General features: G+C 46.6%; 1 protein-coding gene across 1 annotated transcript; it reads left to right on the top strand.

Annotated features, from left to right (window-relative positions):
* Positions 1-1,201: 1,201 nt before the first annotated feature.
* Positions 1,202-21,232, top strand: SLC48A1 (solute carrier family 48 member 1). The gene is made up of 3 exons (XM_063119262.1): positions 1,202-1,396; positions 15,725-15,892; positions 17,486-21,232. The coding sequence occupies exons 1-3, from the start codon at positions 1,258-1,260 to the stop codon at positions 17,620-17,622; spliced, it is 444 nt and encodes a 147-aa protein (XP_062975332.1). The 5' UTR covers positions 1,202-1,257; the 3' UTR covers positions 17,623-21,232.
* The last annotated feature ends 1,031 nt before the right edge of the window (positions 21,233-22,263 follow it).

Here is a 22,263-nt window from a genome sequence, read left to right as displayed (position 1 = left end):
TATTGTTTGTACGTATGCACTGCAGCACCTGGTGAAAGTCCCTCTTTCTCACAACAGTTAAAGCTGCAGGAGCCCTGCCCTCTTCACCTAGGTTGCAGTTAAACCTAAAAAAACACCAAGATTATGGCAACCGGCTTGATTGATAACTGGCAAATGGAGAAAACGTGGAGGCAGTGACAGACTTTGTATTTCTGGGTGCAAATATTACTGCAGACGCTGACTGCAGCCAGGAAATCAGAAGGTGTTTACTTCTTGGGAGGAGAGCAATGACAAATCTTGATAAAATAGTTAAGAGCAGAGACACCACACTGACAACAAAGGTCCGCATAGTTAAAGCAATTATTATTATTATTATTATTATTATTATTATTATTATTATTTATATAGCACCATCAATGTACATGGTGCTGTACAGATAACACAGTAAATAGCAAGACCCTGCCGCATAGGCTTACAATAGCAATGGTATTCCCCGTCGTAACCTATGGCTGCGAAGGAAGATAGATGCTTTTGAACTGTGGCTTTGGAGGAAAATTCTGAGAGTGCCGTGGACTGCAAGAAGATCAAACCAGTCCATACTCCAGGAAATAAAGCCAGACTGCTCACTTGAGGGAATGGTATTAAAGGCAAAACTGAAGTACTTTGGCCACATAATGAGAAGACAGGATACCCTGGAGAAGAGGCTGATGCTCGGGAAAGTGGAAGGCAAAAGGAAGAGGGGCCGACCAAGGGCAAGAGGGATGGATGATATTCTGGAGGTGACAGACTTGACCTTGGGGGAGCTAGGGGTGGCGACAGCCGACAGAAAGCTCTGGCGTGGGCTGGTCCATGAAGTCACGAAGAGTCGGAGGCGACTGAACGAATAAACAACAAAAGTTCAAATCCTCACTCAGCACTCGGTGACCCTGGGCTGTTACATCTCAGACTACCTTCCCCGCTTGTTGTCAGGCCAAAGCTGTGGCGGTGATGGAACCGGCTACACCGCCCTAACCTATCCCTTGGAAGCGCGCGGTATGAGCTCACACACGTATTGATAGGACGGTGCGCGCCCTGTTACGCGAGGAGCCGCGCGGGGGCAGGAGCTGCTCGCATCCGTGGCCGCTGCCGGTGCTAAGTCCCCCCGGCCGCAGGGCGCCGCTGCAAAGCCGGCGTGGCCGGGCAAGCCAGGGAGGCGGAGCCCTGGCGGAGCGAGGCTGAGATAGACACCGCCGGCGGATCGCTTGGAAAAACATCGACTGCCGGCGGCTGAACTCCGCGATGGCGGTGACGAAGAAGCTGGCGATGCGCTTGGCGTACTCGGCGTTCGGGACCTTGACGGGGGTCTCCGTCTTCCTCGTCTTTAACCTGGTGCCGGGACTGCGACAGCCCTGCACCGCCGCCGCGGGAGGGTTGGCCGGTGAGTCCCCCAGGCAGCGGCTCGAAGCATCGGGAGAGGCGGCTGGGGCGCGCAAACAACGCCGCCCGTCTTCTTCCCCCCGTCCCCTAGGACCCCTCTTGGGGCTGGGAGGGTGTCTTGCTGCCTCCCTCCAAGCCGAGGAGGCAGGGAGTGGGGCTCTCTTGCCCCACCGAAGGCTGCCAGGCGGGGGGGTGAAATTCAAAATATCCTCAAGCACTGCTCAAGACCGTGGGTAGTACCTAAGGTTCGACCTGCTTAGAGTAGACCCATTTATTTATTTATTTATTTATTACATTTCTATGCCGCCCAATAGCTGGAGCTCTCCATTGAAATGAGTGGATCGTAAGTTCATCATGGCCAGCTCAAGTGCCATTTATTTCAATGGGTCTGAGTAGGACTAACATGGGGTACTATATCCACCAGCCTTCTCCAACCTGGTGCTCTCCAGATGTGTGGGAATCCTGGAGGGTTGATATTGACCCCGGAATTTTGACGGTGCCTTCATTCTGTACTCGCAGTCCTAAATGCCAGTTACCTGCAGCCCAGTCTTGGGAGTTGCTGCTGTTAGCTTCACCCCCTGTGCCTGTTTGCATTCTCTTTCCCTCCTTATTGCTTACTACAACTTTATTAGATTGTAAGCCTATGCGGCAGGGTCTTGCTATTTACTGTGTGGTCTGTACAGCACCATGTACATCGATGGTACTATATAAATAAATAATAATAATAATAATAAAGTAAGTCCTATTGGGTTCAATGAGATTTATTCCCTGGAAAATGTGTATAGGACTGGAATCATAACCTCTTCCTCTCTCCCCACCCCCAGTGTATTCTCCTTCCCCATAGGTTTTACCATTTTGCTGGGCTTTGCAAACAAGCGGGCAAAAGTAAGTTGCTAGTCCACAACGCTCTTAAAATAGCCCATCTACCCACAGTTATGTTAGACTTTTATTTAGCAGATGAACTGCTACGTAAAGGGGGAACCTGGTTCTGGTTCACAAAATCTTCTCTCCCTAGAAATGGATCCTTCACTGCAACAGGGAAGTAGAGGAGGTTTGCTTACAATCTGGCTTTCAACAATAATTCACATTTTGTTTATTTGTTGGCTTCAGTGTGTCCCCCCCAAGATAACAGGTAACATGGTAAAAACATAAGATCTTTTAAAAAAACAAACCAAAACCCCTTGATCTTCTTAGCCATTCTTTCCTGGAGTGACAAAAGCCAACTGATTTTTTTTAACGTTTCATGGTTTAATTTAAAAGTCTCAGGGTGAATTTAAAAGTAGCAAGGTACTCTTTTTGTGTGTGTGTGGGGGGGGGGGCTGTGAATAGTACTTGAGAGCCATCCTAGTTACCAGCACAAAATGGGGATTGAGATGTCGCATTGGTAGCTAATCTCTGTGTTGTTCTTTATTTGTTACCTTTAAATCTTCTGCCTTTCCTTCAGTGAGCTCATTTTATCTTTGCAGCAACCCTGTGAGGTAGGGTAGACTGAGAGATAGTGACTGGCCCAAGGTCATGCGTGAGTTTCATGGCCAAGTAGTGATTTGCACCTGAATCTCCCTGGTCATCCTCCAACCAAATCTTCCCCCAAACTGGTGCCCTCCTGATGTTTTGGACTTCAACTCCCATCAGCCCCAGCTAGTATGACCAATGATAAGGCGTGCTGTAAGATGTATTCCCAAACATCCAGGGGCATCATGTTGTTGAAGGCTGTTCTAACCATTACACCGTGCTGGCATATACTTGTGGACTAGTTACTGTATAATAATTACTTGGGAGGGAAGTCAAGTTTTTAGGGAGCCTTCAATGCATCAGAAATTTAGGATCCAAACTTCCATGAGAAAATACTGTTTTAGCAGTGTTAAATATATATATTACCTTGATGCCAGCCTCAAACTGTTAATAGCTTGGGCAGCCAAGTCCCCTGTTTATTACTGTATTGATCGAAGTTCTCTGAGCAGCTCACAAACCTATACGACATTAAAATTCCGTACAAAAAGGCTGTTAAAACTAAAAAATACAGTTAAAAGCATGGCACTTGAAATGGAGAGGCCAAGGGCATGGGTGAATGAAATGGTATTTATTTGCCCTGTTTATTCTGTAGCAGTATCCTTTTAAAACATTTTATGCTGGCTTGCTGTTGATGGCAGGATGTTGAACTGTGGCTGTTAGTTTGACATGGGATGCTATTTCCCAATCTTCCAATAATTTCAAACTGTGTACTGGGAAACCTTGACATTCCTTTCCTCAATGAAATGATCAGCAATGGAAAAGACTAAGCATCTCTGAAAGACATTTTGCCCGCTGCTACTGTCAGGGCTGGGCAATTTTTTTAGTTAAGATTTAATTAGAAGAAGCCTGGAAGGCTTTGGGCAATTTCTCCAGTCTTATCCTCATGCTGACCAAATGTAAACAAGGACAGGACGTCTGCACCATTAATGCAAGTGTGGATGTTTTGTGGCTCTCTAGTTGTTTTGGCCTACATCTCCCATGATCCCTCAGCATTGGCTATACTGGCTAAGGCTGCTGGGAGTTGTAGGCCCCCCCAAAAAATCTAGACCAAGAGTGGGCAATTTGTGGCCTTCCAGATACTTCATCCCAGCTTTTTTTCACATCTATCCTATCAGCCGCATTTCTGTGTGATCCACCTACAAGAGAGAAGCTCAAAAAGCTTTTGAAGGTGGCATATGTACAGTCTGTTGTGTTGTGCAGTCCTGCACAGGTTTATTTATGTTGCTACCTGGTGTGTGTAGATGCTACCTTGTGTGTATAGCAATGTTAAGCAATCTGACGCCCTCCAAATGTTTTGGACAACAAATCTCATCACCCAGCCAACATGATCAGTGGTTAAGGGAGTTGCAGTCTATAACAACTGGAGGGGGCTGGGATGCCTTCCCTGGCATATCAAATTGCACCCTTAGTATAACGTTTGTGTATGTGCACCTGTTGAGTTCCAACAAAATACAACAGTGTGCAACCTATTTTTCTACGGGGAAATATCATTAGATGTGTTTAAAGTAACCCTTTTTGAGCCTGCTTCCACTAGGATTCCAATGTGTTTATATTCTCTCCCCTTGTCGAGGCATCCTACTCATACTGTTCCCCATAGGCAGCATGGATAAACCTCTTGTCTCATATAATTGTCAGTTTGTGCCAACAGACATTGTGTGATGAGAATCCGGCTACTTTCTTTTTTGTTCTTCTGCTGTAGTTGTCAGGGCAACTGTCACCCTTCTTTTATTTCATGTTTTTTTGCTCCCAATGAATTCTTGAACATAGCTCTGGAGGCATTGAGGGCGAATCGGTTTGTACCCAAGGTTTTGTTGGATTTGGGCTTGAAGCACAGGTTCAAATTGCCTGGTAACAGAAATAATTGGCAGTCGAACTTGCAGGATTGATGACTTGGCTTATTTGGAGAAACACAGCTGGAACTTAATGATTACGTAGGATGCTGCTGAGATCCTTGTGATATAGGGTGGGAAATAAATAAATAAATAAATAAATAAATAAATAAATAAATAAACTCAGACTGTCTGCCCATCTATCCTGATACAGTCTCCACTGACTGACAGCAGCTGTCCAGGGTCTCACGTGGATGGCTTTTCCAGGCTCAAAACCCATTCATTGCAGCTTCCAGAGATTATGTTTAGAAATACCCTGCATGGAAAGCATGGGCCTGTTCAGAAGACACCTGAAACCCTGCTGGTTAAGGCTTTTGGTTAGGCAGCAGGATTTAAGGTGTCTTGTACAATGCGTTTTGCTTAACCCTGCTGACTTACTAACTACAGTCAGACCATCTTCAGTAGGGTTAGCGGCTCTAACTGTGGCTTAAAGCGTGGTATGTAACAGCACAGCTTGTGGTTAGTGCTAACCCCAGAGAACCACAGTTTTGCTAACCACAGAGCCTGAAGTGTGGTCTGAACAGGCCCCATGTCTTGTATCATGAAGCTGTTGTCATTTATATTGTTGCTAATAACTTGCTAGCCAGCTAGTGCTTTTTGAATGTCTTCAGTTTAGAACCTTCCCTCTGATCAGAAGCTGCTTCCCAGGTCTGTCTTACTCTGGGGAGGGGAACCTGTGTCTTTTTACTTGCCTCCACAGCCAACCTTGCTCCAGAGCAAGCTTTCTCGAGATCATGAAGAACAGTAACGTATCCTTTAAAGCATTTAAAGTAGGCCATTTGAAGCAGGGGTGGTGATGGCAGCCTGCTGCCTCTTCCTTTCCTGCTTGGGGGGTGGGGGCTCTTGGTTCAAACGGCCTCTGTCCCAGTCCTACTTGGTAAAGCAGCAATGGGTGGAGGAGTCGTCAGTGATGGCTGGTGGGCCCTCTTCATCGACAGTGTGTGAGGAATAACTGCAAATGTTCCTTGTGATAGAAGTTGAAGGACCTTGTAGGATGAAATTACACAGAGGCTGTGTTCAGACAACACAATAGTCAATGGTGGAATAATAATCAACTTGACAGTTGTTTATCTAGGGGGCACTCCCCACATGACATGATAATAATCAACCCTGGTGTGGATTAGGATCAGCATTGGGTTGACGATTATTCCATGCTGAGTTGACTCACTCATCCTCTGCCGTTTCTTGCCCCCCTCAGTCTTCCTGCTAGTGTCCCATCAGCCATTGCTGCTGAAAATCTATACTGCCAGTTGGACTAGAGCAGCAGCCACCACTTTGACTGTTTTTGCCTTGCAACTCTGTGGCTGACAAAGTAACCAACAGTGGCTGAGGAAATAACCAACGGTGCCCTCCACATGACACAATTACCCATGATGGGTTAAATAACCAACCATCGGCTATTTAAAACACCATTGGTTATTGTGTTGTCTGAACCCAGTCAGAGTGACGTCTCTCCTCCAGAATGGTTCCAGTCATGGTCATCTTGGTCCAGGGCGGCCTTCCCCAACCTGTTGCCTTCCAGATATTTTGGACAACAACTCCCAGCATTCTTGACCATTGGCCATGCTGTCTGGGGCTGAAGGGAGTTGTAGCACCATTGGTATGGAGAACATCAAGTACATTTATGTTTATATATTCTCGTGTACGCTATGGATTCCTAGAATGAAAATAGTTGCCATGTTCCAAAGAGTAAGCCTGTGTAATGATGGCATTTATCCTTAAGAGGCTTTTTGCTATATTTAAGCCACACGGGTAGTTCAGCCTATTGGATAAAGCAAGGCTTTGGATTAAATTTTCTCCAGGTGAATGTGTTGCCAAACAAGTAAGATGAAAATAATGAGGTAGGAGGGGAAAATGGAAGAAGCAAGTAAGCAATGGACTATGCCTTGTGAAAGGTAGGAGTTGCACCGTGTATGGGGGAGCGGTCCCTCCAAAGGGTACCATGATCTGAGCATACATGTTTTGCTACTGTTACTCACTGGATGAGATGGGTGATAGCATTCTTGCTCCTCCTCCTCCTCCTTCTCATCACGGGTACTACTTGCTTGCTTGACAGGCAGAGAGCCAGGAAGCAAGAAGGCAGTGGCATCTCCTGCTCCTCATTGCCAGCGCCATTGTCTGGGCCAGAGTGGCAGACAGGTGAACATGCAGGTTGCAATGGTTGCAACTGCAGGGGACTATTAGTAGGCCCCTGCTGAGGTGTGGCCCATGGCAGGTGCCTGACCGTGCCTACCCTTGATGCCATTCCTACAACATGAAAATAAGATAATAGCTCAGTAGTGCATATGCTTTGCGTGCATGTGGGTTCAGCCTGCCACATCATAGTTTCAAGGAATGTCAGGCCACAAGACAGGGAACATCTCTGCTAGGGCCATGGAGAGTCATTATCACTAGACATAGACAGTACAGGGCTTGATGGGCCAATGGTCTGACTCCAGTAGAAGGCTTTATATGTTTGTAGATAAAATTCCCTGCAAATCCCACATACTCACTCACTCCCAGGCTGGAATAATATAAGAACAGCCTCCCACAACCTGGTGGCCTAGGTAGCCGGGGTGTTCTGGGAGTTGTAGTTCAACATATCTGATAATGATGATGATGATGATGATGATGATGATGATGATGATAATAATAATAATAGTGAAGCCACCAAGTTAGGGAAGGCTGTTAAAGAGAGTGAGTATTTTCTTACTCAAAGAACTATAGGAATCACATGTAGAATTTGAGCATGACTTCCCAGTGCATGTGCATGCAATGGAATGTGCACCTGAGCATTCGTTGCTCATGTCGCACTCACCGATGGTAGACGTATTGGGCCTGGAAGTTCTTCTTGCTTCTACTAGTGCTAGGAATTGTCCTGGCTAAGGCCAGAAGTCCATCTAGTTAGCCCAACATCCTTCTGTTGAACTCCTACGAATTTGTGCCTTCGTAGAACATTTGGCACTGGCAGCAGATTGAATTCAGCATTCTAAGAAGCTTTGGAGTGGAAGTGTGTTTTTTAAGGTGCTAAGAATGACAGGCTCAGCTGTTGCAGCCTGCCTTAGAAACACATCCTGTGTAGGAAAAGCCTTACTCGTTAAGTTTCATACCAGTAGTTTATACCATTAGATTGCATGCATCTCATTATTTCCTAGGACTTTCTTGCCAAACCAGGTGCTTTGTTGCTTAAGACCTGTGTTGAAATCACCTCTCCTTTGTGGCTTGTTTGTCCCCACATAAGGGATACTGGCTTCCTGGTGATGGTTCCCTGGCGGCAAAGGAAATTCCAGCTGCCTCCAGCCAATTGGAGCTGTTGGCAAACTGGGCACTTCGGACTACATGGTGAAAATGATTGACATTGCAGGAGTTCTGAGGCTCAAATCTTTGGACAGCCCCAATTCTAGAGAGGCACAGATTTCTCAGGAGCCCGGAGCCTGAGAAACTTTCATCTGGGAGTTTGTCAAGCCCTTCCTTTGGATGCCTTCAGGAAAATTCAGGACCCACCTTTTCACTGCCCTTTTTCTTGAAGTCAGGACCACTTGCTTTACTGCTTAGGTTTAGTTTTTCATTATTTTAATTGGCAATCTCTGTTTTTATGGATTTTATTGAAACAGGTTTTTATGGATTTGTTTTATTTGTATGCACTTTGTGTATCCACTTAAAGGCGGCCTAGAAATAGACAGATCTTGAAGAATCCCTGTGACTAAGAGACAAAGCTACTGATGTCTTGATTCAACCATCCCTGAATAGGGCCTTCCAGATGTACTGGATTACAACTATCATTCCTGACCATGGGCCACACTGGCTGGGGCTGATAGGGGTTGTGATCCAACATATCTGGAGGGTGGCACCGGCACGAGGAAGGCTTTTTTTGAACGATGATTGTGAATGCTTTGTCCAGTGGGGGCTGTTGGCTCCGATTTTGGTGCAGCTGTGAATCCATTCCGGGTTTCGGCCAGAACTCTAAAGCAGCTGTCCAACATGCTGAACCCTGTCCCCCCAACTGGTTTCAGGACCTTGGATAACTCCTTTAGAGTTCTGACTGAAACACAGAATAGATTCATGGCCTCACAAAATGGGAGGCACCGCAGCCTTTGCCTGGGTTTGGCAACCCGTGCTGCTTTCTGATGCTGTTCTGCCTCTGGAAGGCAGGCCAGGGCTTGACTAAGAGACGGGTCCAGGGGCTGGGCTGGAGTGAAAGGATTTGTGTCTTCAGCGATGGGGCCAGCCAATGGCGAGTTGCAAGCGGGTTCCTCCCTAGAATGCATTCCTTCTTCCTCCCGGGAAGTTGCTGATGTCACCTATGTCGTTCCACAATACACAGCTGTATTGTGGAGCAACCCAGCTGAGCTGGCCAAGAGTTTTGTTTGTGCTGGATCTGGACCAAATGTATCACGCGCAGCTGGGTAGCTTTCTCACAGCTGTAAACTCAGGAGGGAGGAAGTGGTGACCAGCAGAGAAGATGGGGCAATGCCGGACCCATTTGTGTTTCCCAGGGGAAGGGCTGATCACACCTTGAGCTCTCTAGACTAGTACTAGGCTGAATCCTGCCCCCTTATGTTTGGGGAACTTCCTCTCTCCCTGCGAAAGAGGCATTGTTTTTTCTGCCTCTTTCGCAGGGCGGAAGGAAAATTTGGAGCATTTTCTCCTGAGGGCTGGGGGCTGGGTGTCCACATACCTTTTTAAAGTGTAGCCGATTGCTGAGGGAACATCTTCCTATTGCTTAGTTTTTCAATCCCCCCTTGGCATTTGGAAGAGTCCGGCAGTTCTTAGTGAATGCCCATTGGAGACCATGTGCCCTTGCCCTCTCCAATAAGCATTCAGGAAGAACTCCTGGGCTGCTGAAAATGCCGAGGGTGTTTTAAAAATATAATAAAAAGAAGATCCCTCAACAACTGGCTAGCTATATTTTAAAAAAGTATGTGGAAACCCTGTCCCCCTTCCCAAGGAGGAAATGGTCACCCAGCCTCTTTCGCCCAAATTTTAGTTTTCCCCCTCACCCACCACGCAATGCCAAAAATGGAACATTTGAATTTTTGGCACAGCATTACTCTAGACACTGTTGGACTGCAACTCCTGAGACGTCAAACCTCAGCCCTGCGAGCCAAATCTGGCCTTCTGGGAGTAAGAGATGAGGAGCTGGTTGGGATATTTCCATTTCTATAAAACAAGGGTGCACAACCCTTTTGGCCCCAAGACCACATGCGGTGTTGGGGTGGTGGTGGTTTATACATGTCTATGCACATGCACACACCTTCTTTCCACATGCACACATTTTGGGATGGGATGGAGTTAACCCTCTTAGCCCTGCACATTGAGATCTAGAGATCACTGGGGGTGGAGGGGGGGAGGTGTAAATCTCTTTCACCCTTCAGTAACTGATCAGCCCTGAGCTGGCTGTTTCTCTGCTGCTACTGGTGGCTGGAACACAGTGATCTCAGAAGTGAGGGTGCTGGGAGTCGCCCCTGCCGTTCCCCAGCCATTTTCACTGAGATTGCTGAGCGCAGTGCTCCTTCTCACACCAACACACCAGTAGTCTAGGGTACAATCCCGGTTAATGACTGGATATGTCCCTGTGGCACAGGAGCAGTAGAATCTGTTGAACATGTCATTTTGCATTGTAACATGTATGAGGAATGCAGAAAGAAGTTAATCTTTCCATTATTTACAGCCTTTTCTGGATGTAACCCCACAACTTCGGTATTAATTTGTTTCAGGGGTGTGTGTGTCCTCCCATATTGCTGAAAGGGTCTCTAAGTTTCTTATGACCTCAATGCAAATCAGAAAAATGATGTTGCAATCCTCCTGAGAGAAGGAAGTTCACAAAGCTGTATTTTGTTTTTATGCCACTATTTATCTATCCTTTGCATGTTTTGTATTGATTTTGCTGGTCTGCGACTGTAATAAATAATAATTGAATTGAGCAGTAGTCTAGCTGATCAGCTGTACTTCAAGGTAAAGTAGGAGGCCTTCTACCAGCTTCACAGGCTGCACGGGGAACAGCTATGGGTTGAGCACCCCTGAATAAGAGCATCGGAACATTTTCTAGGATTTTTCAGGCCAGTTTTTTTTTTCCCTGGAAAATCCTGCATCACAGCTAGCAGCCCTGCCTGCAACTCAACCCTGAGTCCAGCTCGTCAGGAGTTTATTTAGGATTGAAGCAGGGAGGGGTGGGTGCTATGAAAGTAGAAGCTCTTCATGAGTCTTAGTACCGTTCTTGTTTTTGTCCAACTTTTTCTGCATTTTGCCAAGTCATCCTGAAGACTTCCTTTCCAAAGATCTGCTTGCTCTGCAACAGTTTGCTGAAGCGCTGCATCAGGTGGCCCCTGCCACGAGGAAGCTGCCTCGGGTGCTGAGTCATGTTCTGACATGTGATGGGGAGGCTCCAGTCCCACACTTCCTGCTCAGAAGAGCAGCCTAGGAGAGAAAGGGTGACTCGGCATTTTTGAAAAAATGATGATTAAGGGCGAGTTTTAAGAAGCTTGTGTTTCTGCCACTCTCCATGGAAAGTTACATCTGCAAATCAGGAAGATGTAATTTTCCGTAGGGTTGGAAAGCACTCTCGACTTTCCTGTTTCCCCGTTAAATAAGACAGCTTCAGGTACTGGGTGAAATAAATTACAATAGATTTATATTCCCAGGTAATTTTTAAAAAAGTGATAAATAATTTGCAGAAGGCCTTTTATTTCATTTTTTGTGATGAGGGGGAATGTTCTTGGGTGAACATCTGTGGCTCTTCTACTCTAAGCAAGAGGCCTAGGGTGAGTCTATAAAATTGGTTAGGTCACTGCGATCTGCCTTTGCATCTGCACTGTGGTTTCTGCTGTCCCAATTGTACTTGTCCATTAATAAGGCTGAAAATGTGGTGACTTTCCGAGGTCCACCCTATGAGTCTCTAGATCCCAAGGATTGAAGCCGAAGAGAAGGCAGCTTTTAGTCAGTGCATCTGCAGACGGCTTGACTTCATAGGTTTGGCGGAAGAAAACTGGACAGGAAGGGGCTGTAGCTCAGGGACAGAGCCCCTGCTTTGCATGCAGAAGGTCCCCGGTTCGATCCCCAACTTCTCCAAGTAGGGCTACGGAAAAAATCCTGGAGAGCTGCTGTCAGTCAGTGTCAACAATACTAGGCTAGGTGGACCAAGGGTCTGACTCATAACGCAGCTTCCTATGTAGGAGAGCCAGTGTGGTGGAGTGGTTAGAGTGCTGGACTGTGAGTTGGGAGGTCCGGGTTCTAGTCCTCACTCGGCCATGGAAACCCACTGGGTGACTTTGGGCCAGTCACAGGCTCTCAGCCCAACCTACCTCACAGGGTTGTTGTTGTGAGGAGAAAATTTATTAGATTGTAAGCCTATGCGGCAGGGTCTTGCTATTTACTGTGTTATCTGTACAGCACCATGCACATTGATGGTGCTATATAAATAAATAATAATAATAATAATAATAATAAAATGGAGAGGAGGATTATGTATGCTGCCTTGGGTTCTTTGGAGGAAAAAAGGTGGGATCTATGCAACAACAACAACAACAACAACAACAACAATAATAGCTGCAGTACCCTGCCCCACTTTTTTTTCATCTGGTGGAATCACCCATGGCTGCACAGACTGGCAGTATAACTCTGCCCCAAATCAGCCTTCCCCAACTTATGCCCTTGAGATATACTGGGCTACAACTCCCATCATGCAGTCAGCAGGGTTGATGGGAGTTGTAGTCCAAGTTCTCTTGAAGGCAACAGGTTGCGGAAGCCTGATATAGATTGTCAACAGCAAACAAGTCATGGGGACTTTAAGACAAAGGAAGGAAATACAGGTTGACAGCTGCATGCCTGCCTATCAGCCTTTCCCAGCTATTGGCTGGGCTACTTCAGTGTCACAGAAGCCTAGAGATAGTGGACATCAGAGCCGTGGCTTCAGCTTAATGAAAAGAACACACGTAGGTTCCAAACATCAAACCATCTCTTTAGTATGTTCACTTTGTATGTGCAGAGAGTGTGTTTGAATGTTTCCCCAATTTGTTTTTTTTTTTTTAAAAAAAATATTTATTATTAAACGGCTTGGGGCCAAGCTGTCTGAAGGAACGCCTCCTCCCATATGTACCTGCCCAGACCCTAAGGTCATCCTCAGGGGTTCTTCTCCACGTGCCCCTGCCAAAGGAAGTGAGGGTGGCACCCCGGCTGTGGAATGAGCTCCCTAAGGAGGTTCGCTTGGCACCTACATTATATGCTTTTAGACGCCAGGTGAAGACCTTTTTATTCTTCCAGCATTTTAACAGTCTATAAATAAATTTTAACTGGGTTTTTTAAATTTGTAATTTTTCATTGCTGCTGTTTTTATCTGGTTGAGCTTTTATATTGTATTTTATATTATGGTTTTATACTGTTGTTTTATACTTTGAACGTTTTTAATTTTTGTGAACCGCCCAGAGAGCTCCGGCTATTGAGCAGTATAGAAATGTAATAAATAAATAAATAAATAAATAAACCCTCTTGCTCTCTGATGTGGTACAGTCCTGCCACAGATTGTGTTACTTGGCTCTCGGAATGCTGTTGGTTGGGATGATGTCATTTGAGAGGAGCAATAAGACGACGAAAAGCCTAGGGATTGGGGAGTGAGGACAAAACGCCAATGGCGTGGGGAAGCATTGCACGTGGGGTCGGTTCTTCCAAGTATCCTATTAAGGTGCAAAATGAACAGTTTTCACGAAAGGCAAATGTCTTGCATAAATTTGAATGCTGGATCGAGATAGGAATGTAAACACAAAGTACCCAGATTGCGCATGAATGCATTTTATACACACCCTTTATAAAGAGTCATTGCAGAGCTCTGTGGTCAACATTGCAACTCTGTGCACTTTACCCATCTAGCAGTGAGCATGAGGAAGTACTTTGCAAAGACTGCAATGTTGGGGCGGATTGCTTCATAGCAGAAAAACACAGCCTCTGCAAATATTGTGCAGATATTCCTAGGCACTGTGATTTTGACCAATTTAAAATAAACCTTTCCACTTTTTTAAAAAAAATATTTTAGGGTTTTCTTCTGCCCCCCCCCACCCCCGCCCCCCAAACCTCCCCCTTATGCTTCATGGTGTAGCTACACTTGCATAAGAGAATCTTGCTGTTCCCAAAGCCAATTTGGGAGAGGGGAATATGGAATAAAGAAGCAGTAAGAGGGGGGGGGGTTCTTAAGTCCTTTCCCTTTGCCCTTGGTTTGCCTGTTCGAAATTCTCCCTCCCTCCTTTCCCTGTTCGAAATTCTCCGTCCCTCATTCCCACTGCCACACTTGCTTTCCTCCTGGTGGTGCTCAAAAGGCAAGATTATGAGGACAACAGCCTCTCCTCTTTGCTGCTTCTACACTAGGGGTGGGCAACTTGTGGCCCTCAGATGTTTTGGCCTTCAGGTTTCCCTCTACACTCCCAGAGCTGAATGACCTATTTTGCATGTAACCTGTGATTAGCCCTTCAGTACCTCCCTCAAATCGCTGCAAGTGGATACTGGCCATTTTCCCTACTGCTGCTCGTTACCAGCAGAAACTTTTTCCCCACCACAAGAGGGCATCCTTTATGCTGTGACCTCTCTCTGATTTTTTGGGAAGCCTGGGCTCTAAAGGCCTGTAGGTGAAGCATCTGATGTGGAAGGGACCAAACCAATAAGATGTTTCATGCTAAAACTGTGTGTGGTTAAACCATGGGTGGGCAACTTGGGGCTTCCCAGATGTTTTAGCCTACAACTCCCGTGATCCTCCCCATTGGCTATACTGGCTAGAGCTGATGGCAATTGTAAGTCAAAACATCTGGAAAGCCACAAGTTTCCCTCTGGGTTAAACCCTTGACTTCAGATTTGTAAACACAAACTGTAACATAATGCTAAGTATGCCATAAGGAACACAGAGGCTTTTGGCACCTTAAAGGCTGGCAAAGTTATTGCCCCCATACAGAAGACACCTTAAATCATGGCTTTAACCATGGTGGTTAAGGCAGAAAGTTGGGACATGTTCAGAAGACACCTTAAACCACAGCTTTAACCACAGTGACTAAGGCAAAAAGCCTTATTCACCATGGTTAAAGCCATGGTTTAAGGTGTCTTCTGAACATGGCCTGGCTTTCTGGCCTAACCACTTTGTTTTAAGCCATGGTTTAAGGTGTCTTCTGAACGGGGCTTTTATAAGATAACCCTCCATGGTCCATTTCATCTGATGCAAGGAGTGTTATCCTGAGCTGCTGGTACATGTTTGGTGTGTGTGTAAAGATATACCTGCATCTCAGCATAATATTCCATGCATCTTATGAAGTGGCCTCCAGTCCTAAGAACTCTGCTATAATTTTGTCAGCTTTCCGGGACCTCAGGGCTCTATGCTGGCAACAGACTAACATGGCCTACTCCTCTGCAAATGGGTATTGCATGTGATAATGCTGTTGCAGGCAAAGGCACCTAGTTCCCCTGGTTAATTATGGTCTAGTTTTGAGTTGGTAGGCCTGCATCTGGGCTGTACTACTTTAGACCTCAGGTAGCTATTCATTTGAGGAAATGCTCCTTTATAGTACATAAATGCTCCCTGCACACAGAAAGCAAGATTCTCAGGGAGAAGGGTTCTAGCTTAGTCTAGTCTCTTCCCTGCCATGCTAGTTTTCTGTGCACAAAGAATGTCTTATATGAAGAATTCTCTCATGGGAGCATTCATCTGATGAAGTGGTGCATTCTTACCACATTGCAGGATTCTGAGGGCATAACCCAGTTTTTCCCAACCTAGTGCCTTCCAGAGTGTTTGGACTACAACACTCAAAATGCCTGACTATTAGCCATGTTGGCTGGGGCTGATGGGAGTTGAAGTCCATAACCTTTGGAAGACACCGAGCTGGGAAAGCCAGGCATAAACCCTACATGAGATTGCTGATCAGCCGCAGAATTTGTGATGCCCACCAGTCTTAATTCTCCTTCTCCTTTTGCTTCCACAGGTGTGCTGGCCCTCTGGGTCCTAATCACACACGTGATGTACGTACAGGATTACTGGAGGACTTGGTTGAAAGGGTTGAGGTTCTTCCTCTTTGTCGGCGTGTTCTTTGGCGTCCTCGCTGTGGTGGGCTTCTGCACGTTCCTGGCACTGGCCATCACGCAGCATCAATGTAAGCTTGGAGTTTGTTAGCCTAGCCACAGTAGGGGCTGAGCAGGCTCAGTACAGCCCAAAACAGAACATCCCAGTCCCTGACCACTTCCTCTCCCACTCCCAGAACATCCCATTTAGCACACACACCACTTCCAGCCTCTGAATGTTCAGTAGGCATTTCCCATCCACTTTGGACCTTGACTTCACAACCCAGAGGGTGAGCAACCTGGGGCCTTTCTGATGTTAAGAACATAAGAGGAGCCATGCTGGATCAGACCAAGGGTCTATCTAATCCAGCACTCTTTTCACATTGGCTGACCAATTGTCGACCAGGAACCCACAAGCAGGATACAAGTGCAACAGCATCCTCCCGTCCCATGTCCCTCAGCAACTGGTGTACATAGGCTTAGTGCCTCTGCTACTGGAGATAGCACATAACCCTCGGGGCTAGTAGCCATCGATACCCTTCTCCTCCAGGAATTTATCCAATCCCCTTTTAAAGCTGTCCAAATCGGTGGCCATCGCTACATCCTGTGGTAGTGAATTCCTTAGTTCAACTATGTACGATGTGAAGAAGTCCTTCTTTCATCTGTCTTGAATCTCCCACCGATCAGCTTCATGGGATGACCCCGGGTTCTAGTATTTTGAGAGAGGGAGAAAAAATATCGCCCTATGCACGTTCTCCACCCCATGCATAAATTTTGTTGGACTTCAAGGTTGTTAAGTTCCAGGGCGTGATGGGGGGCTGCAGGTTGTGCACCCCTTCCATAAGCGATGTTCTCCCAGGGGATTTCTTCCTCAGAGAGACTCTTAAGACTCTGAACACTTTCTAGAAGGGCTGTAAGAGCTTGTTTTGATTGTCTGTTAAGGAGGGAAGTTGCCACACCAGATGTATCTTTAAAACGCAACAAAAACGACGACTATTTTGGCGGTTAATGGAATAGATTCACAAAGGGCAGGAGTTGGTGGCTCTTAAGCAGAAAAGGGAGTGTTGTGACTGGGTGGGAGGATGGGCCATGTTTAGTGGCTGTGTGGCCTAGTCAGGCTGCCCTTTGGGGGGGGCCTGTTTTGGGGTCTCTCTAGGGCTCAAGAATGGATTAAAATAAATGGGCTTGTGAGTTGCAAAGCTCAGCACTATCACTAGGAATGAAATCCTTAGGAGCATCTGGCTGGCTGCTAGCAAAGACAGAGTCCTAGGCCAGGGACAGGCAACTTGTGGCTATCCAGATGTTCTGGCCTACAACTCCCATTATTCCTCACCATTGGCTATGCTGGCTAGGGCTGAAGGGAGTTGCAGGCCAAAACACTGAGAGGGATACAAGTTGGCCTGGCCCTGGCCTAGGCCTTTGGCCCCTCAGATGGTGTTGAACTACAGACCCCATCATCCCAGCCAGCAGTTTCAAACATTGGGGATAATAGGAACTGTAGTCCAACTGTATTTGTAGAGCCATAGGTTCGCTTTCCAGCCTAACAGTTCATGTACGTGGTATTCGTTCCATAGACTTTATTGAACTGGTGGTGATTATTTTCAGCCTTAAGTTATGAGTGACGGAGGCTATTACGCTATATATCCTTTTAATATGGTGTTTCAATGTGCTTGTTCTTCCACTAGCCTTGAAAGATGCCAAGAGCTACTACCTGTCCTGTGTCTGGTGCTTCCTCTCCTTCAAGTGGGCCTTCCTCCTTGGCTTATACTCTCATCGGTACAGGAATGAGTTTGCAGACATCAGCATCCTCAGTGACTTCTAAGACCTGGACTTGAATCCCACCAAAGGGAAGGCCCCTGAGGTTTGGATGTTGGAGTGGAGGGCTGCTGGATGTTTGAGCGGGCTCTTCGGACAAGGGCCTGGCAAGGAGGAAGCCTCCAAGAGGCCGGCAGCTGGGACCTGTCCAACTCCTGTTGCTTCTCTGCTGATTTCATTTGGGACTCTTCCTAATTGCTTTTATTCCAGTTGCTTGCCCTATTGGCTAGTTCTGTCAATACTGTTTGCGTGCTCATCTTTCACAAGATGGGTTTTTTTGTCCTTGTTTCGAGAGATGATTCAAGATGCACAGCAAGACTGCGGTTCTGATCCTGTATGTTCTCCCCATCCACCCCAGAACCTATTCTTTCTTCTTCTTCTTCGATGAAGCTGAGGGTTATAATTTGCAGAAGGCTGGAGAAACTGCTCTTAGTGGGCCAGGGCATCTTTTATTGCCATTTCCTTTCACAAGTTGGCAGCCATTTTGTTTTTGCCTCTGTAAGGGCCTCAGAGCTGAGAAGCAAGGGTTGGTTTGTACTCCTTTCATACAGATGTATTTTTCCTAGAGCAAGGCCTCCATCCATTTTAAGAGAGAACTATTTTAACAGGGCTCCTTCTCCTTCTCTCCTCACCGCCTCCCCTCCACCTCCCCAGTGGTTATGGTAGGAGCAATTCACAGCTTGGGGGAGAAAGAGCTTGTGGATATTTGTGCACAAAATTGTCCCCCATCTCACTTCTTCTCCTAGCACTTCTAAGTGGTGAAGTTTAATATGTGTGAGTTAAAAAGAAAATAAGATGTAGATGAAGTCAAATGGCTCTTTTGAAAGTGTGTCCTTGGTGTTGAGAGAACTGATCTTATGAAACACCTTTCAGGGCTGCCCTACCACGTTCCCAAGGGCCAGTTTGCTATGTGGCATCTTCTTACCAAGAGATTTGGACTCTTGTCTAAAACTGTTACATCAGTGCTGGGCAACTTGAGGTCCTCCAGTTCTTTTGGCCTACAACTCCCATCAGCTTTCACCTCTTAGCCATTGGGGAAGGATGATAAGAGTTTTAGCCAAAACATCTGGAAGGCCACAAGTTGTCCACCCCAGGATTGTTTTATAATTCAAATGAACATATATTTAGTTATTTTGATCCTCTGCTCAGATTACAGAAGCCAAGTCCTCTTATCAGGGAGCTAATTATGCCCCCTGTGTCTCACGCATATATTTGGAACAAAGCGCATAATTGCCCACAGTGGTTCCTGTATTATATTATACTTCTTCGTAGGGTGGAGAGGGGTTGAAGTCTCCATCTAGGCTAGACAGCCACCCACTGGTAATCTCATTAAATGGTACCCACGTCTTCATTTTAGCATTTTGCCATGTGCTGTATGTAAACCAGTTAGCTATCGGGGGGGGGGGCAGTTTGTTTGTGAATGTGTGTGTTTAAACTGTGTGTCTTTGTGTAATTGTGGGTTTTTATTGGAACACTTAGCCTTTTAACGTCGAGCTTGGTTGGAGCGAAGCTGGAGAAATGAGATGGTGCTGAAAGAAAGGGACAGGTGCTTGGGATCTCTCTGCCTCACCTGGGGCCAAATCTCTGATTCACCTCTGGAAAGGAAGAAGAGAGAGGGGAGGGGCGTCCACTCCAGTCTCACCCTGAAATTGTCAGTCGTTCTACTGCGTGTGTATATGTGGGGATGTTTCTGTAGCTTCGTTCCTCCTCCCCATATGCCCTCTCATCTCCTTTTTGCTTCTGATGGGGAATGAGCAACTGAGCGCGCTGTTCCCTCCCCAGTTCTGCCGAGCATTTGCTTTCTGTTCCAGGGTCAGAGGACGAGTTTGAGTCTCCTTGGCCCTGACAGCTTAGGTCCAGCCTGTTGGTGCTGGACTGGTTTACACACCGCTGGGATTTCTCGATCGAACGTTAAACAGCGAAAAAGCATCATCTCTCTCACCTTTCAACTTCTCAAAATGTCCTTTCGCACCAATTGCGTGGTTCTATATCCACACAGCTCCTCCGACTTACTGGCTGTGGCTGACCCTACTGGTTGTCTGCAAGCAACATCCTGAGACGCATGTGTCCCCTTTGCAGATTCAGGAGATTTGATGCCAGCGAACCTGCTACAGCTCTAAAATAGGGGCCCATGAAAGTGTGCAAAGCCATTCCCATGGAACGAGACTGGCGGATCAAGGAGGGCAGATGCAGAAACTGTTCCATCCTTTTGGGAAATGTCTGAGCCCTCCAGTGGCCTCCTGCTCCTTGAACAAATGACATACCCTGGACTGTTTCATTGGGTATGGCTGTCGTCCAGCTGCAAGAACCATGTCTATTGGAATCATCCTGCAGAAAACAAGGGACAGCGTTGATTGGGCGGTGCTTAGGTTGGCCCTCCTGCTTCTGCCGGCAAGCACAGGAGAGGCCAATGGACAAATCCGATTGGCTCATGACCTTAATGGAGTGAGAGCATATGATCACGGAGCAAACTAAAAAAAGGATCTGCCATTGTGGCTTGCCACGAAAAGGCATAACCGTTGTACCAGGATGGGCAGGGGAAGTTGGATTCCATCTGTACCATGCACCATCTTTCCTCTGCTCTCCATGAAAGCCTTGGCACTTTGCAGGGCACGGCGATGGTGCACATATGCGCCACCAGTCTTGTGCTCCATTCATGTGCTGCTTTTAATCCCTCCTCTTTTATCCCCATTTGACTCTGCCAGCAGAAAATGCAATGCCCTGGTGTTTCTGCTGTCATCTCTTCATGCACAATATGTGGGGGGTGGGTTAACACTCAGATGGCTCCAGGAGAAGGCTGCTCACATGCCACTTTTCTTATAAATAAATAGGGGGGAAAAGAAAAAAAATGTGTCTGACCCTGTTTCTTACAGAGGGAAGCCAAGAGCAGGGTGCTTGAGGGTGAATTCTGTGCACAGGGAAACAGATATTGAAGGTACTTAGGTTTGGATGGCTGGGTAGTGCTCAACAGCCTTGCGCATGCACCCTATCATTACATAGCATGGCCTGCGGGCCCCAGGTAGCTCCCTAGCCTTGTCCGGCAACCCCCAGCATCTGTCGCTATTTAAAAAAAGGGGGAGGAAAAGCACACTCTACAGTGGTAAGCTTTTAGAGGAGAAAAGGGCAGGGTTTACATTTTTAAATGTTTTATTTGGAGCTAAGGGTAAAGGTGGGCTCATGGGATCCTTCTGTTGTTAATTCGTTCAGTTGCTTCCAACGCTTCGTGACTTCATGGACCAGCCCATGCCAGATACAGATCTACAAGTTTGGGACTGGTCTGTGGGAAGCAGGGTTTTTAGCACCTATTGTGTGCCTGTTCAGGATTTCACTTTATCACTTCACTTGGAGCTGGGCGTCAGCATGGTCAGACACTGCCCCACAGCTAGGTGCATGTGAAGATTGTTGCCGAATCTGGCTTTCAGTGTTCAGCAGTGTAGTAGTAGTAGTAGAGTAGGGCATACCTATGAAATAAGGGAAAATGTATGCATCATGGGTTTCTGCCTCTCCTGTTCAGCCATCCTTCTACCTCCTAAGACTTCATCAGCTGTTGCCCCCATACATTAAAGTTTTGTTTCCCACCATGAGAACTAGAAACTTGAAAGTGGAGAATCACATGATTATCCTCTCTGTGTCCCAGTCTGTCGTTCTGTGGAATCATTTTGGGGGTAGGGTTTAGCACCTCGGATAGCAGCTTTAGAATTCTGGCTGGTACTTACAAACCCAGAATGGAATCACAGCCCCATCAAAATCGGGGCCACTAGCCTCCACTGGCACCTGGCTGTGGTCGGTCGATGTCAGGGTTCGAGGCAAAAACTCAAAAGTGGATACCACAAGGCTGTTATCTGCCCTATGCTGACTGGCAGTAGCTCTTCGAGATCTCAAGGGGAATTTTTTTCACTCTGCGTTGCCTGCCAGGGTTTGAACCTGGGGCCTCTTGCATTCAAAGCACATTCTGTACCACTGAGCTACAGCGCCCCCCAGACGGGGGGTTTGATGGGAGACCCACAGAGAAAGTGGGACAAGTTCACTCTTCTAAATATAGCCTTCCCTTAGTTAAGTGCCACATGTGGCGCTTCTAGTGTCATATTTCCCCCACACACACTTTCCTGCATGCCAGCATCACAATTTTTGCAAAGCAACCCCCCCAATCTCACTTTATGGGGCTGTTCAGACAACACACTAAACCATAGTTAGGCCGCTCACCCTTTTTCAGCAAATGGTTAGTGTGTGTGTTTAAACTGTGTTGATGTAGCCACCATGGTTAGGAAGGGTTCACATGACATGCTAAGCCATAATGTTTAGCTCAAAATGCTTAACCACCGTGGCTTAGTGTTTTATCTGAACAGGATCATCGTTTGTTATTCACAATTTGGTATTAAAAAGCAGAGACGAGCCTACGGATCAGAACTGTGCTTGAGTAACCAGCGAAAAAGTGCATTGTGTTTCTTATTCGAAATTTAGATGAATTGTACGGCGTGTGTACAGTTGGCTTAATGGTACAACACCCATTTCTGTTGTACAGGAGAAATTGCATTGCCTAAACAGGTTTCTTCTCAATGGTTCTAAACCAGCCTTTGCCAACCTGTTGCTCTCCAGATGTGTTGGACTGTAACTTCCATCAACCTTCACTTGAGTAGCAGGTCCAAGT

The sequence above is a fragment of the Elgaria multicarinata genome, chromosome 3, assembly GCF_023053635.1.
Source record: "Elgaria multicarinata webbii isolate HBS135686 ecotype San Diego chromosome 3, rElgMul1.1.pri, whole genome shotgun sequence".
NCBI lineage: Eukaryota > Metazoa > Chordata > Lepidosauria > Squamata > Anguidae > Elgaria > Elgaria multicarinata.
The sequence above is the reverse complement of the archived record's forward strand: the minus strand, read 5'-3'. Positions and strand labels throughout refer to the sequence as shown.